This window comes from Mus pahari, chromosome 4, assembly GCF_900095145.1.
Source record: "Mus pahari chromosome 4, PAHARI_EIJ_v1.1, whole genome shotgun sequence".
NCBI lineage: Eukaryota > Metazoa > Chordata > Mammalia > Rodentia > Muridae > Mus > Mus pahari.
This window is the reverse complement of record NC_034593.1, coordinates 74,814,917-74,840,747: the sequence shown is the minus strand read 5'-3', so window position 1 is coordinate 74,840,747 and position 25,831 is coordinate 74,814,917. Positions and strand designations below refer to the sequence as shown.

Genomic DNA, 25,831 nt, shown 5'->3' with positions numbered 1-25,831 from the left:
TATATATATATATATATATATATATATATATATATATCAGAGAGGCCCAAGACTAATACTGACCCAGGAGTGCCACAAAGCTGGTCTGTAGGGACAGAAGTGAAGCCAGGCATGGCAATGCAACACCTGTAGCATCTGCTCTCAAGAGGCTGAGGCAGGAAGGTAATGAGTTGAAGGCCAACCTGGGCTACATAGTGAGACCCTGTCTAAAAACTGAAGAAATGGAATCTTGTACCCCTGGGATTGTGCGTACCACGTCTTACGAAGTATATGCTTTGATTGTACTTTTCAGCCATCTTCCCAGTCCCTGCTCCTTCCCTTCCTGGCTCTCCTCTTCCCTTCTCCCTCCCTACTCTTCCTCATGCTGGTGTCAGCAACAAAGCTGGCTACCCTTCTCCTCTGAATGGTATAATTTGGGGTGAGAAGTGTGGTCTGAATCTCGGGGTTGCCGACGCAGCCTTCTCTCCTATCGGGTTTCCCCCACATTCGGTGGTGACTCCCGTCACACCGGAAGAGACTGGAGCAAGCGAACCAGGGAAAACACGAGAGTTGGTGCGAGGGAAGAAAGACTGGGGCAGGGTTTTTCTGTGCAAGGACTGTGTTTCCTGTTTGCCGAGTTGCTTTTCCCACAACATGCAATGTTTAGCTGGCAAGGCCGCCCGTAATGAGGGCTGTCTGTGCCAACTCTTAACGCTGTTTACTGCCGCGCATGTGTGTCCTCGGCAGCTTTCCGGTTCTTCCTCGGAATTTGTGAACATGTTAAAATGTGTTGCTAATACTTACCCTCGGGATGATAACGTGTGCTGCTGAGGTTTAGACTGTCACACCCGGAAGCAGGCAATGCGGATGGTAACAAACATGCTTTGTCACAGTGTCTCCTCCCCACTGTCATGTTTAGTCCCTCCCTCTCCCCGCAGTATACTCTGTTTATTCAGAAATTAGTGACAATGAAGTACCAGGCACATACAGTTCTCGCTTCTGGGATGACTGCAGTGTGTGGACACACACATCCCTGTCACCACAAATCTTCTATGGCAGGATGAGGTGGCCATACAGGGGTGGGAAGATAACACAAGATATATTGAATAAATTGCATAGTGTATCAGAGAGGTTTGATTCAGTTCTTTTCTGTCACAAAAACTACCATAGATGAGGTGGCTTTCAGCAACTGTTTCTTCCAGTTCTGGAGGTTGGAAGTCCTAAATCAGGGTACCAAGACAGTGGGGTTCTGGTGAGAGCTGCCCTCAGGCTATGCAGACAGATGGCCTCTCCTCTTATTGCATCCTCAGGTGGAGAGAGAGGGCCGGGGGTTGGGGTGGGGACAGCAGCATGTTTCACTCGTGCCAGCAAGCACAGTGGGAAGCATGCCACCAGCCAGAATCAGCTGAGGAATACACACAAAGTGGACAGCCTTTGGTCAGTGTGCGTGGGTGACCAGTTCCTTCCTGCTCTTCTTGATTAGAAAAGAGATCCACACTTGGATTTTTTTATTTATTTATTTATTTATTTATTTATTTATTTATTTATTTTGGTTTTTCGAGACAGGGTTTCTCTGTGTAGCCCTGGCTGTCCTGGAACTCACTCTGTAGACCAGGCTGGCCTCGAACTCGTAAATCCACCTTCCTCTGCCTCCTGGGTGCTGGGATTAAAGGTGTGCGCCACCACGCACACCCAGCTGCACACTTGGATTCTTGACTGGCTTCCTTTCCCAACTGTGTCTCTGAAGTGTTGAGACCCTTCCTACCCCATAAACAGCAGGCATCTGTGCAGGATAATAGGGATGGAAAAATACAACTGCTCTCTTGCTCAGATCTTGTTGTTAGGGCTCCATCCTCGCGGCCTGATGCTCCCCCCACAAATGATCCCAGTCTCCAAGTACATTAAAGAGCAGGGCTTCAACAAATGAGTGGTGGGGTTACTGTGCGAGCATGGGGTCCGTCAGAGAAAACGTGTGCTTTTGGAGCTAAAGACAGCAAAGACAAGAGGTAACATGTGCTGGAAAAGTGGGGACAGTGTGTGTGTGTGTGTGGGGGGGGTAAACTGTGTGATCAGGTTGAGAGGGAAACCCTAAAAAAGCAGTTGGATGGGATCAGGGGTAGAGGTGGGAGTCAGGGCGGGAATGAGACAACCTCTGGAACTACAGTGAACTTCAGCTTGGTTTCATTTAAAAGTTCTTCTAGCTGGTGGGTATCATTATCTGTCTAATGTGGACTGCGTCCTATAAAAATGACTTTTGACCAGGTGTGGTGGCCGTTGGCCTGTCACCCCAGCACTTGGAAGGTTGAGATAGGAGGACTTTGAGAATCTGGTTGCATAACAAGAGCCAGTTTCAAGAAGAAAGATTCTTCTGCTTTACCTCCGTTGGCCTTTTGCCAGTGGGTGTGCCCTCAGCTCTGTTGGGCTCCACCGCTGACTTCTCCCACGTAGTTCTGCTGGCTGCCAGCAGAGAGCAATTCTGTTTCTCAGCTTCACCCTCTCCATGTCAGTTCGGAGTCCACAGAGGGAGGGAGCCCCAGGGGAAAGTAGCCAGGTATTCATTGTTGGTAGTGCTCAAGGCCTCTGATGGAAAACTGCTGCCCTAGCCTTTAAGTCCAACACTTGGGAGGCAGAGGTGGGTGGATCTCTGAGTCCAGCCTGGTCTACAGAGTGAGTTCCAGGACAGGACAGCCAGGGCTACACAGAAAAACCTTGAAAACCAGAAAAAAAAAAAAAAAAAGAAAAGAAAAGATATTGCCTAGCAGCATCCCACTGAGCCACTGACTCCTGTTGTGCCTGAGTTCTGAGCACATAGTCCCTTTCGGAGCAATGAAGTGCTTTCCCGTGGTGGTTTACATCCAGCCGAATTCCCAGAAGCTTCCTTATCCTGGCAAAGCTGCGGGGGTCTTTGGGGATAGGAGAGCTTTTGTGTTGATTGTGGGAGTTCTAAAGAGCGAGATGCCTTCAACAGGTCACTTGTGACAGATCTGCAACATTGTCATGATTTTAAATTAGGGTTAATGAGTAGGCATAATTAATTTACCATATAAATGAACAATACTAACAGAGCGTAGTTATCACCACAACAATTACCACAGAATTAGAATCAAATGGTTTTTGTTTTTGTTTTTAAGCTTTAGAGTGTAAAAGTGTTGGCTTAAGAAATTTCATTTGGTTAATACATACCATTTGATTAACACAAGGCTTTTTAAAAGTACCTTAAACCCAATGGTTTCTTTCCCTCTCTGTCCTTTCTTTTTGCTGTTGTTATCCAATGTTGCTGAGCACATAAAGGTCTCATGAGAAGCATCAAACGTAGCCAAGGACAGGTGAGATGTGCTGCTGTTAAGCTGTAGAACTCTGTTCAAACCCTGGGACCCACTCAGTGGGAGAGCCCACCTAACCTCTGACCTTTCATATGTTGGCTGTGGCACAGAAGCCATCCTACACCTCCCAACACAGATGGATAAATAAATGCAGCTTTAAAATTTTAAAGCTATTCAAAATGAAATTTAGCTGGCTTTTCAAAATGTTTTTTGTTGTTGTTGTTGTTGTTGTTAGTTTTTTTTACATTTTAACTTTTGGTTTTCAGAGACAGGGTTTCTCTGTGTAGCCTTGGCTATCCCAGAACTCCCTCTGTAGACTAGGCTGGCCTCAAGCTGAGAGATCTCCTTGCCTCTATCTCTTGAGCGCTGCGACTAAAGGCGTAGGCCATCACATCTGGCTGATTTATTTATTTTTATTTTATGTGTATGAGTGTTCCATATGGATGCCCTGGATGCCAGAGAGGGTGTCAGATCACCTGGATGTGAAGTCACAGCTATGACCCATCCTATGGGTTCTGGGATCTGAACCCAGGTCCTCTGTGAGACCAGCAAGGGTTCATAACTGTTGAACCCTCTCTCCAGTCCCTATTTAGTTGATTTTAACGAAAAGTTTGAGAGAATGTAAGGGAGTAAGGGGAATTATTACTGAGTATGTGCTCCATCACTAAGCCACATCTCCAGCAATCACTGCAATAATAATAATAATAATAATAATAATAATAATAATAATACGCTTAGTGAATCTTTCTCACAGTCATGTACATTTTATCGCCACAGAAGAGAGCATGATGCCACTTTTAGGAGGCGCACACAAGTCTTGCCCCCTTGTTTAAGATTAGCTATCATGGACCATCAGAGGAGGCAGAGAGCTTGTTGCTTCGTCGATTTTCCTGGATGACCTTGGGCAGGTCAAACCCTCGGCTTTGGTTTCCTTTTCTCTAAGACAGACAGTGCTCCCTTCACTAGTCTGATGTCATAGGATGCGGTCGGGCTCCTGAGAGATGACCCGCCCTTCATTTGATCTGTGAACAGCTTTCTCTAGTCCCTAGGGAACACTCTACGGAAAGTCTAGCCCTCAGTGATGGCCGATTAGCTGTTCCTCCCTACACTGCCTCACCATTCAGGGAGTCCTGACCGAAGTGCTCCTAACAGATGCCTCACAAGGTGCCATCTATGACTCATATCCTTTAGAAAACTCTCCGTGTGTGCAACTCTGCTAAAATGGATCCTGACAGGGCTTTAGTTTTTAAAGTTTATTTTAAATTAAAATGTAATTATACCATTTCTTCCACCCCTTCTACTCCTTTTGGCCTTTCCCATGACCCTCCTCTCAGATGTGTGATCTCTTTTTCTCTAATTATTATGATTGTAGGTATGTAAAAATGTACTCGGTAGTGACGGCGTAAAACCCATATAAAGCGCCATAGCTCCAGAATGCCTGTTCTAAATAAGTAGTTTATTGAGATATGTAGACTTTGGAGCTCATTAATTTGGGTGTGTAGTACTTATTTTATTTGCACATTTTAATAAGTATATAAAATTATTGTCACATATGTAGATAATACATTTAAAAATGAATAAATATATAATTACAACCTACTAAGCCCATTAGCATTGCCTGTATGTGCATGTTTTTAGGACTGACTTCTTGGATTATAAGAGCTAGAGTTTTCTTAATAAGAGTTGGATGCTTGGGACCGGAGAATGGGTCAGCAGTTATGACCACTGGCTTTCTTCTGAAGAACAGGGATTTGGTTCCCAGCACCTCATTGTTCACAACTATCTGTGACTCCAGTTCTGGAGGATGTGACACCCACTCCTAGCTTCTTCCAACACCAGACGTGCTTGCAGTGCACATACATGTGTGCCGAAAGACACTCACATACACAGAATAAAAAATTAAATAAGTTAAAATAGAGAGCTGAAGTACATTGATTATTCAGCGAGGCATAAGAGCTCTTATTCATGTTGGAAAAAGAGCGGTTCCTACAGAAAGCTCAGGCCTGTTGATGTTATAAGCATGCTGTATTTTCCTGCTTCGGGCACAGGCCACAGACCAAGTACTAGTGCCAAATGTCAACTATGCTTCCAGAGCACAGCCTTATGGAAACACCAGGTCAGAGGGATGGGGTAGACTATGAGGGGAAGAGGCTATACGTTTCAGAGATACATTTACTCCTGACCCTGTAGGGTGTGTGCTCTGTACATGTGCGCGGGTATTTAATGAGAATAAAATATTCATCTCTGTTACGTTGAAGATTAACTAGGCTTTCATCATTCCTTCCTTCCTCCTTCTCTCTCTCTCTCTCTCTCTCCCTCCTTTCCTCCTTCCCCTCTTCCTTCCTTTTTGGATAGAATATTTCCCTGGAGAAAAGAAGGCCGTAGGCTCCTTACCAAGTACTTAGAAAATTGATAGATGAATTTCAGTTCAAGCCATGCTGTTTGAGATCGGAGCCAGAAGCTGTAAGGCGGTTGGCCAGAGCTGTGCTCGTTATAACTTTTTGCTCGGTGGACTGCTTTCTTGACTGGTCTTCTTCAGACACATCACAATCTGACGCTTCCTCTGTCTTGACTTCTTTTTCCCCCTCAAATGTGCAGAAGTGTGGGGCTATTCCTTTAAGATTACAGGGACTGCCTTGCGTTATCTCCACTCTGTTACTAGATAATAGATCTGACAAAGGCAAAAGGGTTGGGCTCTGAGCAGTGCTGTGGGAAGCTAGGAGCTTTCTCAAGCACAGTTTGCTAGGAAGACCCATCTCCCTGCAGTCAGCGACTGAGAGTCTTCCGTGCACCTCAGAGTTTGGAGCTGCAAATGTCCTCTACAAAAGGAGGATTTACATCCATTTTAGACAAAGGGAGAGTCAGCTCCTCTGTGCTTTCCGTTGTTAAAATGCCCAAGTCTGATCACCGCCCTTGGGTTTGTACCTCTTTCCTTTGAAACTTCAGAACATGTATAATTAAGAATACTGGCATCAGGACCAAAGAGATGGCTCGGTGGGTAAAGGGGCTTGTAGCCTATCCCGAGGGCCTGAGTTCAGTCACCGGATCCATGTGTAACTATTTTCCTCTTGGGCACCACTCCCTTTTAAACCCAGCAAACATCTTAGTAAAATTCACCTTCTCCTGCTTGGTTGTCTGCGTGGGGAAGATGCCACTATTTTATTGTTATTTAGAGCACAGACAAGCTCGCTAACCCTTCCACTGAGAGCTGATTATTCTGAGGTCACTGACATTGACCTCTTCCTGTATTTAAAAGGGAAGAGCTGGGGATTGGTTTACATGCACAGTATGATCATTTTGTTTTCCTTTTGGCTTTTCTCTCGGACCACAGCAGCGTGCAGGGTCGAGGACAGCCGGCCCCCCATGTCAGTGGTCTAGGATGGCCAGTGAGGGCGCCAGCATCCCAAGTCCTGTGGTGCGCCAGATCGACAAGCAGTTTCTGATCTGCAGCATATGCCTGGAACGGTACAAGAGCCCCAAGGTCCTGCCCTGTCTGCACACTTTCTGCGAGAGGTAAGGTTCTTCCGTGCCGCCTCACCCACCTTCAGTCACCTGCACAGGCTCTTTCCCAGGACTCTGCTGCTACCCAAGGGAGACAATGCCCTACTTGTGTGTCTAACAGACATCTAGGAACCCAATCAGGAGTTACCAGAGACTTACTTCACTTCAAACAATTATAAGACCGAGAAAGCCTCCAGGAACAGACTAGCTCACTGTTGAGAGCCACCAAGACTGGGTGAAAGAAATGTAGGACAGGAGGGGAGCTACTATTGGACGAATGACTCCCACTCTGTTTTGCTGAGGTGAATGGCTGGAGATGCTAGTCATCAGGATAGAGAAAGGAACACAGTTTGAGGAAGAACATTGCTTCAGTTTGCTGCCTGGTGGGTTTTCTGACCCTTGAGACATCTAAGAAGTGTCAAGAGGTAGAAGACATAGGCCTCAGAGAGTAGGACTGTAGATCTGTAGGACGGCATCTAGTATATGCTATGATTATAATGCTATAAGATCCTAGAGGAAGTTGAGCTCTTCATTTAGAGCTGTGAGGAACGCCAAGCTTTATTTGATGCCTTCTAGAAAGATCTTTCTGGATACTTTGACATTTCTAGAGGGTCATGAACATGCAGGGACTGAAAGAGACCTGTTTCTAAATTTCTTTTTTTTTTTAAAGATTTATTTATTTATTATATGTAAGTACACTGTAGCTGTCTTCAGACATTCCAGAAGAGGGCGTCAGATCTTGTTACGGATGGTTATGAGCCACCATGTGGTTGCTGGGATTAGAACTCTGGACCTTCGGAAGAGCAGTCAGGTGCTCTTACCCACTGAGCCATCTCACCAGCCCAATGCCAAGCTTTATTAATAGAAAAGATCCAGGAGGACCAGATGCCCTGAAGACAAAGGTAGATGACCCACCAAAAGAGGGAGTAGAGGCAGAGGGTGAAACTCGATGAATGTCAGTTGTCTAGCAGAATGCCTCTAGGGCTTACATGCCATTTCTGATGTTAGCAGATCTGCTTCCTTTCTGGTAGGGATTCAGCCCTAGCTCCCCCTGAGACACTGCGCAGCCAGCCCTCCTCGGTGCTGATTTCTCCATCTGCAAAAGTAAAAGGCCACACTGGTGCTTCTCAGACTCTGGCTGAGCAATCGGAAAGCAGTATACAGTGTAATTTTGGGTCTGTTTCTTTAGTGCTTGGATGAAAGCCAGGTATGCTGGATCAGCGCTTAACCACTGAGTTGCAGCTCCAGCTCTAGCTATTTGAGGTTAGATTATGATGTCAAACTGCCCGGGTTTGGATTCCCACACTAACCCTGGCCTACTAAAGAATGCTAGGAGCTGGGCGGTGGTGGCGCACGCCTTTAATCCCAGCACTTGGGAGGCAGAGGCAGGCAGATTTCTGAGTTTGAGGCCAGCCTGGTCTACAACGTGAGTTCCAGGACAACCAGGGCTATTCAGAGAAACCCTGTCTCAAAAAAAAAAAAAAAAAAAAGAATGCTAGGCAAGGTATTGACCCCCTTTGTGTACCGGTGTTTCTTCATTGTCCAAAGGGATCATAATGGTGCCTCCTCCATAGATTCATGGGAGTATGTCAAAGGTAGTTTGCAATACATATGGTGGTCATTATTGTTAATACATTTCTTTGTTTGAGTAACTGTTAAACGGTGCCTCTAGAGAGGCAAGAGATGGTGTGACTAAGCATGGGTATCTCATGCTTGCTTTAACCAAGTAGTTCCATTTCGATGCTTTTTAAAACATTGATTATGGTTTTTTTTTTGTATCAAATGAATTTCAACATTAACAACACATTTGGCACCCCCCCCATTGCTAACACCCACACACTTCTGAGCTCAATGCTTACAGAACAAGGGTTTTCAACCTTTACATAAGTGTGAGTCACATGGGCATCTGATCTGGTAGGTCTACAAAGTTCCTTGGAAGATCAAGGTTGCTTGTCCTTGAACCAACCACACTGTGGGTGTCAGCGCTCTAGACACTGCACAAGTCTGTGACATTTTCTTTTCCTTAAGCACAGTCGTTTGTCTGACCAGCGGATAGAGCCCGTGTGAGGACAGATTAGCTCCTGGTCTCTGAAGCATCATCTCCCTGGTACAGGACACCACGAAGTGGGTTTCTGCAAAGTGGCCCGTTGTCAGCACTGATGAGACCACCTCAGGAAGTGGTGCCCTGCTGACTGTCCCCATGTGTCCTCTGCCACAGGTGCCTACAGAACTACATCCCAGCCCACAGCTTAACCCTCTCCTGCCCGGTGTGTCGCCAGACCTCCATCCTGCCTGAGAAAGGGGTGGCCGCACTCCAGAACAACTTCTTTATCACGAACCTCATGGATGTGCTGCAGCGGACGCCAGGCAGCAACGGCGAGGACTCTTCCATCCTGGAGACGGTCACCGCTGTGGCTGCAGGAAAGCCTCTTTCGTGCCCAAACCACGATGGAAATGTAAGTGAGGCAGACAGCAGGCAGCCTGGCGAACGTAGTGGCTGAGGCTCTGGGTGGGCTTTGAGTACCTCAGAGATTCTTCTAAAGCAAAACTGCTTCTGAGAAATGACTAATTTAAAAAGAAAAAACAGCCATTAGACTGTTTTGCCTGCTCACTGCCTCTAACCAGTATTACTTAAATCATAAAATCCATCTTTATCACCTCTACTTAGAATATACTGTTGCTATCCTCAGGACAGAAAGTCAGTGGCTGCTTGCAAGTTAGGCATGCATACTCTGACATAACGTGAGTCAAAAAATCATGGATAAAGATTTAATAGCTGATAAGAGTTACAGGTTTAGAGTGATTGCTAAAATGCTAATTAGAGTTTTATAATAATAATAATTATTATTATTTTTATTATGATTACTGGAGAAAAGTTTTTCTCATGTTTTAGATTCTACTCCTTAGGAATGTAGACCTGAAACTCTGTGAATCCCTGATAAAGACTTTAGACTGTGAGTGGCAAACACACTTCCTGCTTCTAGCAAGCTCAATAACTGTTATAAATGTAAATGGGCCTGTAGCACTCATCCAATCCGTGACTCACACTAGCTCTGTGCCTGGAAGGGACAGGATAATGGCCTGGCTGGAGACACAGGCAGTGAGTCAGCCTGGCTGCTTCAAACCCTGCGTTTAAACGGTTCCCTACTCAGCTCTAGTGAGTGTAGTGAACGCTCACTTCCTTTCCTGTGTAAAGGAAGTCATAACAGAATTTACCCAACAGGATTATTAGAAATTGGGAATTGAAATGTTTAAACGTCATAAAGCACACAGTAAGTTCTCAGTAAAGATTAGCTATTACAGTTATTTCTTGGTCCAGGAGGGGTGCGCATACCTACAATCCTAGCGCCCAGGAAGCAGAGGGAGACGGATGATGAGTTTGAGACCACCTTGGCAGTACAGAGAGACTCTGTCTAAAATTATATACACATTTCTTAGAGGTCGGAAGTGTAGCTCAGTGGTAAAATGGATGCCTGGTGCCTTAGTTGATCTTCTATTGTTGTGATAAAGCATCGTGAGCAAGGCAACTTGAAAACGAAAGCGTTTCATTTGGGGTTTAGGTTTCGGAGGGTGAGTCCCTGAGCATCATGTCAGGGAGCATGGAGGCAGGCAGGCAGGCATGGCGCTGGAGCAGGAGCCAAGAACTTATATCTTGAGACATGACCAAAACCACGAGGCAGAGGGAGACTGGGAATGGTATGAGTCTTTTGAAATCTCAAACCCTGCCTCCAATGACACACCTCCTCCAACAAGGACAAACTTCCTAATTGTTACCAAATAGTTCCATTAACTGGGGACCAAACATTCAAATATGTGAGCCTATCGGGAGCCATTCTCATTCAAACCACCATACCTTGCATATGAAAGTCTCTACATTCAGTTTCTGGCACTGCTCCCTGAACTTGATGATGATGATGATGATGATGGTGGTGGTGGTGGTGGTGATGATGATGATGGTGGTGGTGATGATGGTGATGATGATGATGATGATGATGATTAACAACAATGATGATGATGATGACTTGGTGTTAGAAATCAAGCCCAGGGCCTCATGAATGCTCATGTCCTGTCACTGAGCTATACCTCCAACCATGACATTATATTAGTTCTAATCAATGACTTTATTCACTTATTCCCCTTATATTGGCCAATTAAAAAGTATCTGAAACTACTTGTAAGTCCCACCTATTATAAATCACCAGCAAAAACAAGTGGTTGCTGGAGCCAAGTCTTCTTTATTAGCCATTGACTGTGTCTCATGCTGCCCTGTGCCTGGCCCCTTGCAGCCTGCCTGACCTCCTTAAAGTCCTCAGTGGGCTTCCTGCCTTCAGGCTGGCCGAGTCATTCCTTCTATGCTTTCTCTTGTGTGCTTGTTCTCCTTATTTCCATTTCCTTCCCAGAGCAGCTTTCTCTAGCTATGCTCTCTGGGTAAGCCAAGCCACCTCTTTTTGTGTGTGTGACTGGGTTTCACTATATAGTAACCCTTACTGGTCTAGATCTCTCAGGCTAGACCAAGTTGGCCTTGAACTTGAGATAAGCTTGTTTCTCCTCTTCGTACTGAAAATGAGGTCACGTGCCATTATGTCCATCCAGGTCACCTCTTCATCGTGTTTACTTCCCTTGTGTCACTTGCCATCCTGTCCCATGACATAATGTCATCTGTGGGCTGCTTGGTCTTCTAGCTTCCCCTTGGTAGGCAGAGACTTTAGCACCAAGTACTGCATCTTCAGCAGATTGTAGAACAGATTTGCCAGACACCCACTCTAGGCTTCTCAACAATCAGGTGTGAGTGACCCTCGATGGAGAATCTCAAGCTGGGACGGCTAAGCACCAGCTTGACTGACACATCCACGAAGCTAGGGCTAGAAGAAATAGCAGCCTGAGCTTCGTAGCTTCAAACACAAGATGACACCATCACTTGCACATCTGTAACTATTTAATTGGGAGTACCGTGAGCTGGTAAGAACAAGGCATAACACACAGACGATAATCCAAGGGACACCGTAGTGTAGATTTCACAAAACAAGCTTAAAGGGTTCACCCCAAAGCAGGTTGAATGTTGGTTTTCTTACCCCTTTTCTTACTGGCTCAGAGTAAATACTGAGGCTCTCTGCCTGGGCTCCCATCCTAAGAACTACATCTAGGACAACACTTATTTCAGATACGAGTTCCCTTACAATTTAGCTCAATCATAGACTCTCTGCAGATCCTGATTGACAGAGAAGAAAGTCTTAGAAACAAACAGGAGTCCCACTGTTGGCAGCAGCCTATACAGAACAGGTGGTTGTGTAGAATAAAAAAAAAAAAATGACAGTTGGAAGGTAACATGATAATCAGTGTGAGGGTGCGGTAGTGTTCAGGGACAGTAGGTAGTTGGGGCACCTAGAACATGAAGTCTGGAAGTGGGGCAAGAACACGGGTGGGCAGGAGACTTGCAGGGAGGAACCAGAAAAGTAGATTGGGAGAGATTGTGACACACTGTGATATCATCAAGAAAGTGCTTGACCTCAATCCCGAGAGCACCATGGAACATTAACGCTTCAGACGCAGAGGTAGCTAGCTCACTGTTTGAATGGTGGATGGAGCAGTAAGACTGAGGCTGGCCGGGCAGGTTTGCATTTATGGAGATGTTCAACTGAAGTGGAGAAGAGGTTGGGCTAGAGAGGACCAGTGAGTGGAACGAGAGCAGAGGAAAGAGTACATGTGTGCGAGAATCTGCATCCCACACGTAAAAACCCACGTGCTGTAAGAAGACAGTATGTGAAGCCAAGCTAAGATTGGGAGAACTTGAGCCCACTGAAATTGACTGTATAATTAGGTCACAAGGGGCAGGGGCGTGCTGGAGAGATGGCTCAGCGGTTGTGAGCACTGATTGCTCTTCCATAGGCCCCAGGTTCAATTCCCAGCAGCCTCATGGTGGCTCACACCTGTTCTTCAGTTCTAAGGGACAGTTCTGAGACACTGGCAGAAAAACCAATGTCTGTAAAATAAAAATAAATAAACTATTTTTTTTCAAAAAGGTCAGTGTATTTCCCTCCTGCACAGTGTTCTAAAATTAAGTTGTCAATTGTTCACAGAAAAAAGCCCACAAAGTGTCTTTTGGAATTCACAACCATTTAATACATAAAGAAAGTGCAAACAGGATAAAACACAGAAATGAATATTTCACTGTAGAATGTATGGGGTAAATAATCCCATGTTTTTTGTTTTGTTTTGTTTTGTTTTTTTAAGGAGACCTTTTTAGGGGTTAAATAAAGTAATTTCCTTTATTTGAAAAGACTACAACTCAGGAAGTTAGAAGCAAAATATATAGCGTAGGCTTAGTCAAGAGTTCAAACCTCCTCAAAGACAGTGTGAGTTCAAAACCGGTTTGAGCTACATAATGATAGCCTATCTCAAAAACAAACAAACAAACAAACAAAACAATAAACACGTACAAAGCCCAAGAATCTAAGAAAAGAACAATAAAATAGACTGTGAAATGTGAAAGAAAATCATGTCTGTGGTTCTCAGTACACTCCAAATAGTGAGAGATGGAAAAAAAAAATGGTACAGTCGGCTAGGCAGTGGCCACATGTGCCTTTAATCCCAGCATTTAGATGACCAGCCTGATCTATAAAGCCAGGGCTACACAGAGAAACACTGTTTCAAAAAAAAAGAAAATACCAACCCCCCCCCCAACAACAACAAAAACAAAAGAGAGAGAGAGAGAGATTTATGACACATTTATATTCCTGCTACCAAAATCTAGGGAAGAAGGGAAAATGAAATCTATTAATAATTTAACTTATAATACCAACCATACAATTCTTAATTAAAGTACCTCCCAGGATTCATTACATATAAAGAGCACTGACGAGCAAACTATGATTGTCTCAAAAGAAGCTGAGAAAAGAAGGTAGAAAACCCACAGGAAGGGTATAAATGGCTAAAAAAAATCCCGTCACAGAGGTTAGGTTTCACAAATACTTACCTTTATTTAGTTATTTTAAAAGGCAATAACCAGGGGCTGGCAAGATGGTTCATCAGGTAAAGACGCTTGCCACACAGGCGTATGACGCAAGCTCAAACTCAGAATCTTTAGGTCTTGTCTTAGGTTTTTATGGGGAAAAGAGTAAATTGCTTTCAGAAAAGTGATATCAGTTGGGCCAAAATGTAACAAGTGTTTTAGATGGACTTTCATCTTTTAATTCAGCAATTCCACTAAGAGAATTATTTCTAAGGAAATTACTAGATAAGATGATGATTTACTACATATGTTGTCATTTCTGTATTATAGTAAAAATTAGAGATAGAAGTCTACAATATTAGACACTTACTGAGGTTATTACAAGTCCATCTAACAGATTGCTAGGTAGCTATTGAAACTGATTGATGATTGATTGATTGACTGATTGATTGACTGACTGAATGATTGATGCCAAGAATTTTCAGCTCAGGGTTGAGAACATGCTTTACCATTGAGCCTCACTCATAGCTTCAAATAGATATTTTTGAAATAAATGACATGAAAGTTAGTATATGTGAATGTGTATATGTATAAGATGTATATGTATATGCATATATTTGTGCTTATAGTTCTGGTTTTGCTCCATGTGACTACAGTGTATACAGTATATACAGTATAGTGTATACCGTCTACGGTGTTTACACTATAATAATGAATGGCATGTTGCTCAGAAGGGACAGAGTCTCAGAGAGAATGGAGACATCCAAAAGCCTGTTGTACGTCACTGTGCCGTCAGCCCAGGGTCCTTAGGAACCTAGAAATGATGTTGGCCAGAGAGATTAAAAGGTCAGGATCTGGAAGAAGGATGCTGGATGCAGTTATTGGATACTTGAGCCCGACCTTAGTCTGAGGCTCTGTTGAGGAACATTAAGCACTGGCACACCTATGTGAGATTTGCACTGAGCTCATCTCAAACTAGCTGGAGATGTGAGAGGGTGGATACGGAAGCCATGGGAGCCTGCTGGAGTCATCCACCAGGTGGCTCTGATCCAGACCAGCAAGAATGTGGTTGAAGAACAAGACTCAAGGAGTTGACTGACACCAGACTGAAGTGATGTCAGGTCAAACTTTAGTGCCAATGATGTCATGGTGGTCTCCACTGGGGTGGTTAACTCTAAAATGACTATGCATCAGGAGTGGTAGCATTGCCTATAATTCTAGCACTCGGGAGGTTCAGGTAGGACAAACACAAGTCCACAAGTTCGAAGCCAACTTAAACTATGAAGCCATATTCCCATCTCACAATAAATGGGTGAAGGGGGGAGCATGTCTCACTCGCATACGGCCTTGGCCTCAAACCTCAGCATGGAAAAAAATGAATAAAGTTAAAACTACAGGACTTGGGATGTGACTTGGCATCAACATGGCCTCGGGCTCCATCTCTACAACCTCAGAAACATAATAAAAAGCGAACAAACCGAGTTTCTGTAAAATGGCACTGCCTTTCTTAGGAAGAACTAAGGAAGGTGGGATCTCTGGCTACTGCCTGGAGGACAAATAAGAAAAGAAGTCCTAGGTTGGTCTCACATGTCTTCAGTCACAGCACTTGGGAGGATCTTTGTGAACCTGAGTCTGAAGCCAATCTGGTTTACATAGTGAGACCCTGACTCAAAAGAAAAGAGATGCTCCTAAAGATGCTTACCTGAGCTCATCTTACTTAGCACCAGAGACCCTCGGATGCCAGATGCCCTGCTAATTCCGGCACCCCCAGAACTGTTACGATTCTTCATGTTAAAATAGCCCCACGCCCTCCTTTCTACCAAACACATCTCCTCCAGCCCCATCAGAAACTAAGTCTATCTAAAGGCTTTGACCCTCCTTGAGATGAGCATAGCAGTTTAAAGTATGTACTTCCTACATGTAGAATCACTGTGATTCTTCGGGATCATAAAATGTATAAGCCAGGGAAAGGTCCTGGGGAGTCAGTAGCATACATCTTACAGCACTCGGTTGTCTGACCGTAGACTATAGGAGCTCTCACGGCTGTGCTGGTTTGAAATGGGGATGCTCATTGCATATGCAAGCCAAACGCAGTATCCCAGATAAATTGCATGCAGTTAATTGCCATGAGTAAATCTTTAAAAACAAGCCAAGCATACAAAGGTTAATAAACTCGGGTGATTAACAGCAATGCAGGGCCCTGCCATGCTGACTAGCACCAGTGGATGAAAGCCTGTCTGTCCCGTGCTGAAATGCTCTGTACTCTGCTCATTAAATTGCAGGGATGGCACTGCCAAGTGCTTAAAAAAAAAAAAACCAGAATGGCAGCCAGTGATCTAAGAAGTTCTTTGCTCTTAAAGCCAACACTTGAGCTCATGCCTTGTGATCCTAGGTAGACAAATGACCATGGAACCCTGTCAGTGTTCAGCGAGGCTCCTTATTAACAAGGATGTTGATAGGAAGGGGATGTTCGGGATCCTCCCCTCCCCCATCAACCTTCAGGATCTCCACAAAAGCCTCCAGATTGGCCCCAGGCCTGGAGCATCCTTTTCCCCCTAGGAATGCATGTGGTCCTGCCAGCTCCTCTGCTGATGGACACAGATGGTGACCACCTGTCAACAGCAATAAGCTCACCCTGGCCTCTGGCTGCCCTCCCACCCCTGGGGACAGTGGCATCATCTCTCCAGAAATGGATGAGCTCAGCTGAGGGGCACACAGCCACACCACAATTAGTGCTGAACTCAACAAGCCTCAGCTGCTAAAGCCGAGAACGAGCATTTAAGAACCACATGCTTTCAGCACTTCAAAATGATTCCCCAGTTCTTTCTTCCAGGATGCACTTGGGGTATTGAACCATGGACAATGAACACTTTCCTGATGTCAACCAAAGCTGAATAGGGGTTCTTTTTCCTATTTCTTTTTTTTCTTTTCCTTTTAGGTGAAAATTATAGAACATCAATTTCAGTATTTCCAACACCTGAAAGTATACAGTTAGTGGGATTTATATTGATATAATTATTCAAGTACATAAAGAAAGAGAGTGAGAAAGGAAGAAAGGAAAGAAAGAAAGAAAGAAAGAAAGAAAGAAAGAAAGAAAGAAAGAAAGAAAGAAAGAAAGAAAGAAAGAAAATGTGTCTGTGTGTGTGTCTGTGTGTGTGTGTCACATGTCCTAATTCACTGGGCCTATTTCAACACCCCACAAAAGTAGCCTCATATCGATAAACAGCCATCTCCCTCTAGTGATATGACGTGTCCTGGTTGTGATTTTCATGTGTGACTCTCCCTGCAATCCTGGGATTCTTCTGATATGCCGCTGGGTCAGTTTCATTAGTTTATTGTGCAACCCCAACTTTACAAGGGAGGTCAGTCTGCCATTGTCTCACAATGCCTTGTGGCCTAGTGAATTAGGAAATGGTTCACACAAGTATACACACACACACACACACACACACACACGTGCACACACACATTTTATTTACTTACTTTTTTATTCATTTTTCATTTATTTCTTTGTTTACTTATTTGTTTACTTATTGATGATTGATTGTCTGGAGCAGAATCTTACAATGTTACCTTGCCTGTTACTACTTTCTATATAGACAGCATGTGTTAACGCACTGTCAACACAGAGCCTCACACTCTCTGCCTCCCATGGATTGTAAGCAAAGGTGTTCACTACTACAACCAAGTCCATATGTGTGTGTGTGTGTGTGTGTGTGTGTGTGTGTGTGTTTATTTGGGAAAGATTGGGGTAGTACCTTATCTAAAAGCTTGCTCACTCCTACCATTGAAGCTTTTGGTCAAACTGCCCTTGCTGGCGGTTTTCTGACTATGTGTCTATTCAGAATCGCATTTCATCTTTGCATCTGTTCTGGTAGTTTGGGTGTTTCTAGGAATTTGTCCATGCTATTGATGCTCTTTAGCCTGCTGGCATACAACATCCATAATGTTACTATAGTTCCTTATGTTTCCAAGATGTAGTAGGAATCTACCCAGTTCCCTCCTGATTTTAGTAATCCAAGGCTTTCCCCTTTTCTTGGCCAATCTAAATAAAGTTTTTCTTTTCTTTTTTCTCCCTCAGCTTATATTATGTCCTGTCAGTTACAGAGTTTTCTCTGTGACAGCAACATTTGCCTCAGTCTGTCTGGTAGCTAAATTAGCTACCCAGATCCATTTTGCTTATAATTTAAATCTCTTTTTCTACTCCTTTATGTTCAACATTCAACTTGTTCCTTGGGACATTTATTTATCTGCTAGTGTGGGGGTCAGATCCAGTGCCTTGTGCATTTTGGGTACATACTCTATCACTGAGCTATGTCTCCAAACCTTTTTGTTGTTATTTTTGTTTTTTAAAGATTTATTTTTTATCATTTTAATTATATGTGCATGATTGTGTATCTGTGTGTGTGTGTGCGCGTGTGTTTGTGTATCTGTGTGTGTGTGCGCGTGTGTTTGTGTATCTGTGTGTGTGTGTGCGCATGTGTTTGTGTATCTGTGTGTGTGTGTGCGCGTGTGTTTGTGTGTCTGTGTGTGTGTGTGCGCGTGTGTTTGTGTGTCTGTGTGTGGGTATGTGCAGTACCTTGTGAGATCAGAGGCATCCGATTATTTTGAGCTAGACTTTCAGGCAGTTGTGCTCAGCCTGATGTGGGTGCTAGGAACTGAACTCAGGTGCTCTTTAAGAGCAATATATGCTCTTAACAATGTGCCATCTCTCCAGCCCTGACTTTGGTTATTTTGAGGAAGAGTCTCCCTATTTAGCCAAGACTGGCCTTGAACTTACAATCCCCCCACCTTCACCTCCCAAGTACTGGGACTACAGGCTGATGACATCATGCTAGGCCTTGGAATGTTCTAGGAGAGGAACCACATTGCTAACCTTACTGACTGTTTCCTGTCCACTTTGTGTCCATTTCTTGTTGCTTTCAGGGTTCTCTTGTTTGTGTAATACATTGGTTATAAGGTTATTGGTTCAGTTCTGTTTGAGATGGCTATTTAGGGTTTATGCAGTTTTTCGGCTATGTTGATTTGTCTTTTTCATCAAAATTTGAGGAGTTTCCAGCTCTGGTTTCTTCAAACATTTTTTAAAAAATACTTATTAAATATATTTTGTGTGTGTGTGTGTGTGTGTGTGTGTGTGTGTGTGTGTGTGCATCAGAGCTTGGGAGTGGAGGTCAGAGGACAATGCTGCAGAGTTGGTTCTCTGCTTTTACTGTGTAAGGCCTAGGGCTGAAACTCAGGCACTAAGCCGTCACGCTGGCCTTCAAACATTACCTCTTTCTATTACATACTTGGTACTAGGCCATGTTCCTTTTTCTTTGTTCTTTTGTCTGTGAAGATCCTCTGGTGGATTTTACAGTTTAGTTGTTATACTTTCCCATGCTGGAGTACTTCTCTTTGGTTCTTCTTTAAAATTTCTGTGTCTTTAATACTGTCTATTTGATGAGGGATCATCTCTTGATTTCTCTACTTGTTTAGTTTTGAAAGTATGTATACAGTTTCTTTTAGTTCTGGGACCATATGTAGGAGTTAACTTAAGCTCTAGTAAGTCTCATCTGTATTTACTAAGAGACAGTTATTATTAATTTATTTTGGAGTAGACCATTTTCTCTTTTTAAAAACTGGGATTTTATTATTTTTTCTTTGGTGTGTCTGGGCGTTTTGCCTATGGTGTTGTGTATGGGTATATGTCAGTATATCACTTGTATGCAGAGCCCACAGACATTGGAAGAGGTTTTTGGATCCCCGGAGACTGAGGTTTGTCTTAGTTAGGGTGTCATTGCTGAGAAGAGACACCATGACCACAGCAACTCTTATAAATGAAAACATTTAATTAGAGCTGGCTTACAGTCTCAGGGGTTCAATTCATTATCATCATGGTAGGAAGCATGCAGGCAGACATGGTGCTAGAGAAGAAGCTGAGCATTCTATGCCTAGATCTGCAGGCAGCTCAAGGAAATTGTGTCCCACACTTGGCAGAGCTTGAACTTATATGACCTCAAAACCCACCCCCACAGTGACACACTTCCTGTAAAAAGCCACACCTACTCTAGCAAGGCCACAACTCCTAATGTACTACTCTCTATGGACAAGCATTCAAGTATATGAGTCTGCGGGGTCATTCCTATTCAAACCACCACATAGAGGGTTGTGGTGTGCCATGTGGGTACTGAGAATCGAACCTGAGTCCTCTGGAAGAACAGGCAGCTCTTTTAACAGCTGAACAATCTCCAGCTCCATCTTCTATTTTTTTTTTTTTTTTTTATAACTTTTTACCCCCATTGGAAATTACGGCATTTAAAATACTGTGCTGAAGGTTGGACATGATGTCATATACCTTCAATTACAACTATGTGAGAGGCTATCTCAGGGAGATGGTGAGTTTGAGGATAGCCTGTGCTACATAGCGAAGTTCTATATCTAAAAAGAAATGAGAGAAATGAGAAATGAGAGGAAGATAATTTTGTGGCAACTCTGGAAATCATGTTTTCTCTCCATTATTCATTCTCTCTCTCTCTCTCTCTCTCTCTCTCTCTCTCTCTCTCTCTCTCTCTCTCTGACTTTTTCTTTTTGCTTAGTGACTTGACTTTTCTGGGCCAATTTTGTAAAGGCTGTAATTTTTGTCATGTGTGACCACTGAAATCATGTTCCATTAGGTTAGCTTAGTCATCAGCTAGTGATAGAGCAGAGATTTCCTTATTCAGTAAATCCATTTTCCTGCCACCAACTGTTGAAAACATAAATTAAGAAGAGGGGCCTGGAGAGACAGATGGCTCAGTGGTTGGAGCACTGGTTGCTCTTGCCAAGGATCTGGGTTCAGGCACCCAGATGGCAGCTTAGAATCATCTGCAAGTCTAGTACTAGAGGATGTGTGACACCCTCTTCTGCAAGGTCCTGGCAAGATATTTATACACATAAAGCGAAATGAGGGCTGGCAACCCTAGGATGATGGGCTCTGCTCTTGATGAGATTTCAGATTGTCAGTGTCCATGTCTTACTTCAGGCTTTTCTCTTCAGATAACTTTCTCCCCACATCATCTCACTCCTCAGACTGCGGAGGGCAATTGAACTCAGACCAGCAAGTGCCACTGAGATGACACAGTGTTTGAGATCTCTGACGTCAGACAGCACAGACTCAGACTTCTAACTAAGCGTGGCCTTGCCTAACCCATTCTCCACGGAGGCAGCCTCGGTTGACAGTGGAAATGTGCCAGTGGGTGGGTCGAGCACTGTTAGTGTGTCACACTCTCCAGCCCAGATACTCATGTTAGTCCCCACACCCTGCAGAACCTGAGGGAGGGAGGAAGCCTTCGCATTCCATTCCTGACTCCTCCACACGGTGATTTCCTGCACCGGTGGGATTTCCTGAGTATTTATTATGAAGGTGAAATATTTGTTATATATGATCCATAAATAAAAAGGGCTGGTACTATGAACCACCTGCTGCAGGCAAGAAATGAAGAGAGCCTCAGCCCTCACAGGATGGCGCCCCAAGGACTGCTGGGAGGATCTTCAGCCCTTTCAGAATCAGGTTCCATGGATCTTAGGGAGGACATTTTTTTTTTTAAAGTTTTCAAAATTTATTGGAAATTTTTGAATAATTCCTTTCACCAGCCTTTTGAAAGACAAGGATCCTTTTAAATTACTGTTTTTTTTTTAATAAATAAAACATTTGTGATACACGGCTCATATATTGTCACCTAATATTTGCATTTCCAAAAGTAATTTCTAGAAACCTTATGGTAGGAAATTTAGCAGGACATTACATTAGTTTTAGGTCCCCCTGTTTCCTGAGTGGTGGAAGCAAGGAATATATATGTTCAAGTGCTGTGAACAATCCGAAGTGCAGCTCCAACCAGAGAAAGGAAGATCGACTGAGAGGATCCTTAGCTCACACTTTATCTAGTAGTTTCTGCATGGTGGACATTGAACTGGACTGAATCACATGTATTTTAAAGTAAAAAGCAAGCATTCAGTCTTCCCTTGGGAGGTTCAAATTTCCATTTGAGTTTGTTATTAACATACAATTTAATAGAGCAGGAGGAGATATTTTGAACAGGAGATGGATGGAGAAAACTTTGGGCTACAGTGATACTCAGTGGTTCAGCATCTGCCTACCATACACAAAGCCCTGGGTTTGAGCCCCATCCTTGCTCCCAAAAAAAGGAGGGGAGAGAAAGAAAGGAAATTTCCAATTTATGGTCCAAGCCTAACAGATCTTCCTATGTGACAAAATTTTAAAAATGAATTGATCCCAATCTCCAAAAAACAAGGGTGGCGTTTCCAATTTATGGCCCAGGTGTTGTCCTCAAAGGTCATTTCATATGACAAAAAATTAAAACGAAATACATATTCCTGTAATTTACTATGTTTCTGCATCAAAGTGCAATGGTGCATGAAGTCTAAGATTAGCGTGGAAGTATTTTGAAGGACTTTTATCTGAACTTGGTTCACTCAGAAAGATTTGTTTCCAAAATACAATCTGCTCCAGAAAATACTGTCGCAATAGTGAGAGGAATAAGGAAGGAGTCCTTTGGGTTGCCAGGACATGAACCTCTAGATAAGTAAGGACATAAGATACCATAAGTAAGGACATCCTGTGATTCCACAACCCCAGACCCCACAGTGTTGAGTACCTGTCAGAGGTACTCTGCGTAGGCTGAGTCCCTGTGGCCAGGACCTTGTTGGTTTCAGTGGCACCATGAAAAACCCATCATCCGTTAGACTGGGTCAGGATACACGCCCTTTTTTGGTATGTGCATGACTGAAAACACCACATAAAGCTCTCCCTCAAAAGTCGTGTGAGAATTCAAAACAGGCTTTGTGTTACATTGTTACTAAGTGTCCATTAAGAAAAGTGGCTAAATTTCATGTTAAGGACAACCAGATGATGTCATCACCACAGCAGTTACCAACCAAAGTGTTTGAGAGCCATAGCAGTGGAGCCTGTTACTGTCATGGATGCTATCATCTACCTCTGCTGGACAGAGGTGGAAGTTGAGACTCAGTAGAATTAGGTCATTGGCCTATGGCCATTCAGGTAAATGTGAGATGGAGCTAGGATGAAAACTGCGGAGTGCATCTCTGTTCAAGCAGTGGCAGCTTTAAATGAAGTTCAGGAGAGCCCCCTCCCCCCCCACCCCTCCCCACCCCACCCCCCACCCCCGTGTCCGCAGACCCCTCGGAGGATCCACAAGGTGAATACTGCAGTCATAGCACAATAGAAAGGCGGCGGTTGTCGTTTCCACTCTCCCAAGTGTATACAGTGGAGCTTTCCAGGGTCTGTCTGATACGTTCTATCATGACAGAATGGATGCAGAAGCAGAGAGGAGAATCCAGCCGCCTCCTGTCCAGCAGAATGCTGTAGAGATGCAGAGCAATGCCAAGTTCCAACATTTTCATCTTAAGTAACAAATCATGCTACTCACCGTTCGTATTTAAGTGGCTTCATGATTACTTTCATTTCATTACATTAATAACATTTTGTTTCATTTTTAATATGACAAATATCTATGGAAAACATCCACATATGCAAAAGTACTTTTTCTTTGGAGACAGGGTCTCACTGTGTAGCTGTGACTGCCTTGAAACTTGCTATGTAGACTGGGTCGGCCTGGAACCTCCATCTTCCTTTGCCTCCTGACTGCTGGGACTAATGACTTCCCCCACCTTGCCTGGATCAGAAGCTCTTTTGAAGTCTTCAGTACTTTTTAAAGAGCTTAGAGAGGTTCTGAGACCAAAGTGTTTGAGAGCCATAGCAGTGACTTTGGTGTCGCATGCACCCGTTAGAGGCCTGTCATATCAACCTTTGGGCACTGGAACCCCAGCAGCTTTAGTGACTGGGTGTGATGGGAGAATGCGTATATGCTTCCTGCAGGGTAAGCTCTCTGTGTTACCCACAGGTGATGGAATTTTACTGCCAGTCCTGTGAGACCGCCATGTGTCGGGAGTGCACGGAGGGAGAGCACGCGGAGCACCCCACAGTCCCCCTGAAGGATGTGGTGGAGCAGCACAAGGCCTCTCTCCAGGTCCAGCTGGACGCAGTCAACAAAAGGTGCCATGCCTCTCCAGACTCCCCATCCCATGTGAAACCTGGCTTGACATTCAGTGTCTCTGAGATGGGAGGGTCATGCTAGCCTGTATGCATAACTATGTTCTTCTTGATCATGTGATCCCAGAAATTCCTGCCCGAAACCAGAGCTGGGATCTTCCTTAGAGCTGCTGACATATTCTCTGCCTGTGGTGGTAGCTGGGACAGCTCCTCTCAGCCTGAGCCCTGCACAATGGTGCTGAGCAGTAGATGCTCAAATTTTCTCCTCTGTTCGTCTCGAGGGTTGTTTTTTGTTTTTTCCCCTTTTGGCATGGACACAAATGAATATAGTAGCCATGTCCTGTATGAGAGAAACCAAAAAGGAGGTTGACAACCTGCTGTAAAACAAAAGAGCCAGTAGTCCTACTGTCAACAGTCCTAGTGAGAAAAGCATAGTTGTTCAATGTTACCTGAAGGAACTTGGAAACTTACAAGAGTTCTCCAGATACTCTGAGTCCTACAAAACTTATGTGGTTGGAAGGAAAAAAGAAGATATAGGTAGACACTTAAAATATAGCAGTTCTCTACCACAGGCAATTCTGTATGGACACACACACACACACACACACACACACACATTTGGTGATACCTAAACCCATTTTAGGTGTCTTAGCAGTGGTATAGGAATATGCTATAGATGTGGAGTAGAGGGAACTTATATGCACAGGGCATCTTCTGCTACAAGGACTATCTGGCCATAACCATTCCGCCAAGACCTTTGCACCATCAATAGTTAATCCAGATGGTTGAAGGGAGATTGAAATAGAGTGACCCTGAAGGACTCACTTGTTCTTTCCTGTTGCCTTTTAAAGGTGATGCAAGCAGCATAAAAAAAAAAAAAAAAAAGCGTTTGCGTTTAGAGAAACTGAAGGTGTAGACAGGCTTTGGAGTATTCCTAGGTAGAGAAGTTAAATAATGATCGCTAACAACTCTCCTGTCTCCTGTCTCTCAGACTCCCAGAAATAGATTCTGCTCTTCAGTTCATCTCAGAAATCATCCATCAGTTAACCAACCAAAAGGCCAGCATTGTGGACGACATCCACTCCACTTTTGATGAGCTGCAGAAGACTTTAAATGTTCGCAAGAGCGTGCTGCTCATGGAGCTGGAGGTCAACTATGGCCTCAAACACAAAGTAAGGATCTGCAGTCCCGCAGGCTTCCTGTAAGAGAGCTGGCGGGGGTGGGGGGAGGGGTGGGAGGGTTCTACTCTCCCAGCACCTGCTTACCGAGTTCTAACAGTGGCGGTGGCGGCAGGTACTTCCTGGGGACCAACAGTGAACTGCCCTTTACATTTAGTAGAAAAATTACCCCTTTTTTTTCTTTCAACAAAACTGGGATTCTGTGAACTTCTTTCTGTCGCAACTTATAGTTCTCCCTAAGGAGAGGTTGCATATAGTAATGTTTTCAGGGTTTAAGGTCGCCTGGAATGTTTTCCTTCCTTAATTATAAGGTGGAGGAGCCTCTTCACTGCTCTCTCTCTCTCACCCACACCAACCTGTTCCTCAACTTCAAAGCGAACCTGACTGCCGCCTTTGTTTGGCTCTGCAAGTCTGTTCGCCAATCCAGGGTGGAGAGCTTTGGGTATTCAGGTGTAGAGACTTCTCAAATGGTTGGGTTTTGTTCCCTGAGGTGGTGACCGGCAGCTCTGAACGCTAGGGAAAAGCCACTGGGTAATGACTAATTCACATCAAGCAGACAATTTGTTTGCTGTTGGTGGCGTCCTTTCTTCTCTCTGCCCCATGTAAACAGATGACCTAAGAAATGCACGTGTGGGTGAGAGGCAGGGTGAGGCGGAAAGGAAGTCTCCAGCTGGTACTGGAAATGCAACTTGGCGTTCTGCATGGGTTCACTGGGTTAAATGGAATGCAGATGGTTCCGAGCCACCTGAGTGGGCGGGCGTAGAGGTTGGTTCTTTTGGGCGGAGCGCTCTGTCCCAGCTCCTGGCCAAGTGTCCTGCAGGCTGCACAGTGTCCTGTAGGAAGCGCTCACTGC

General features: G+C 44.2%; 1 protein-coding gene across 4 annotated transcripts in view; it reads left to right on the top strand.

The window, feature by feature from the left end:
* Trim2 (tripartite motif containing 2) overlaps window positions 1-25,831 on the top strand; it is a 144,115-nt gene that overhangs the window by 90,133 nt on the left and 28,151 nt on the right. For all 4 annotated transcript variants that reach the window (XM_021195644.2, XM_021195646.2, XM_021195645.2 and 1 more), the window contains exons 2-5: window positions 6,634-6,815; window positions 9,022-9,259; window positions 23,652-23,803; window positions 24,792-24,972. In XM_021195644.2, the coding sequence (XP_021051303.1) occupies window positions 6,634-6,815; window positions 9,022-9,259; window positions 23,652-23,803; window positions 24,792-24,972 (753 nt within the window). The remainder of the gene's footprint in view (window positions 1-6,633; window positions 6,816-9,021; window positions 9,260-23,651; window positions 23,804-24,791; window positions 24,973-25,831) is intronic.